At 34.1% G+C, this 1,044-nt stretch overlaps 2 protein-coding genes across 2 annotated transcripts in view; both read left to right on the top strand.

Moving 5' to 3' along the window:
- The window catches only part of LOC118740495, a 139,165-nt gene that overhangs the window by 73,362 nt on the left and 64,759 nt on the right, over positions 1 to 1,044 (top strand). The gene's annotated exons all lie outside the window — the stretch shown is intronic.
- LOC118741814 (zinc finger BED domain-containing protein RICESLEEPER 1-like) lies at positions 90 to 890 on the top strand. Its single transcript, XM_036473788.1, has one exon. It carries the CDS (start codon positions 90 to 92, stop codon positions 888 to 890), a length of 801 nt encoding a protein of 266 aa, XP_036329681.1.

The raw sequence follows: 1,044 nt of genomic DNA, 5'->3' as shown, positions 1-1,044 counted from the left end.
ATTGTGTAAAAAAAAACATTTCTTAACCTCACTTAATTTTCACATTTGAATTATATAAATTAGTTTAAAGAACATTTTGTTTTTCAGGTATGGTGCAAACAACAAACCGACATACTGCCGCGAACTTGAAGGAGGAAATTTTAAAATGTCTTGAAGAATATAATATTCGTATAAACCAAATTTATTCGTATACCACCGACAATGCAGCCAGTGTATTAAAGCTGTCGAGATTATTGCAAGGAGTGCATCACGATATTATAGACAATGAGATGGTCGACATTGACGTTGCCGAGTGCAATCTGGTTGAATCGAATGTCGCGTCGGTTTTTTCCGTTGTGCGTTGCGTAGCACATGCAATTCAATTAGCGGCTGATGATGTAATAAAAACACTCGAAAACGACATCGAAGAATGTAGAATAATAGCTAAGAAAGTTCGAACCTTAGTGACATCGGAAAACGATGAAATCAGGTTACCATGCTTAGATGTCATAACAAGATGGAATTCAACTTACAATATGATATGCGAAATTCTTTCGCTTAAAGAATTCATTGAAAACTTGGACAATTATAACAGCTTTGACATAAATTGGATATTCATCCAAAATTTTGTAATGGCATTTGCGCCATTGGCAAAATGCACTTTAAAACTTCAAAAGGAACAATATATATTGGGAGACTTTCTTCGCGATTGGCTAGCATGTGAGTTGGAATTGGAAGAATTATCTTCTCTAAACCAATACGCAGTAGCTCTCCTAAATGCGATGAGGAACAGAAAAGATATACTTTTGAAGCATGATGCCTTTGCAGCCGCAATATATCTTGATCCGCGCTATAATTTCAATGGTACACCTTTTCTTACTGAAGATTGTAAGAAACGCGCAATGGTATGAAAGACTAAATACCGCACAATTTCAACAAAACTTGCATATAGCAAAATTTTACTTGTTCTACAAAATAATCTTTTTTTTTACACATACAAACATATATAGTTACCTAAATTTAGAAAGGTCTTGACTATATTTTTTGAATTCGATTTCTTTGCCT

This window comes from Rhagoletis pomonella, unplaced genomic scaffold (assembly GCF_013731165.1).
Source record: "Rhagoletis pomonella isolate Grant_MI unplaced genomic scaffold, Rhpom_1.0 Rhpom_scaffold_00006, whole genome shotgun sequence".
NCBI classification, from domain to species: Eukaryota; Metazoa; Arthropoda; class Insecta; order Diptera; family Tephritidae; genus Rhagoletis; species Rhagoletis pomonella.
This window is presented reverse-complemented; position numbering and strand designations above follow the sequence as displayed.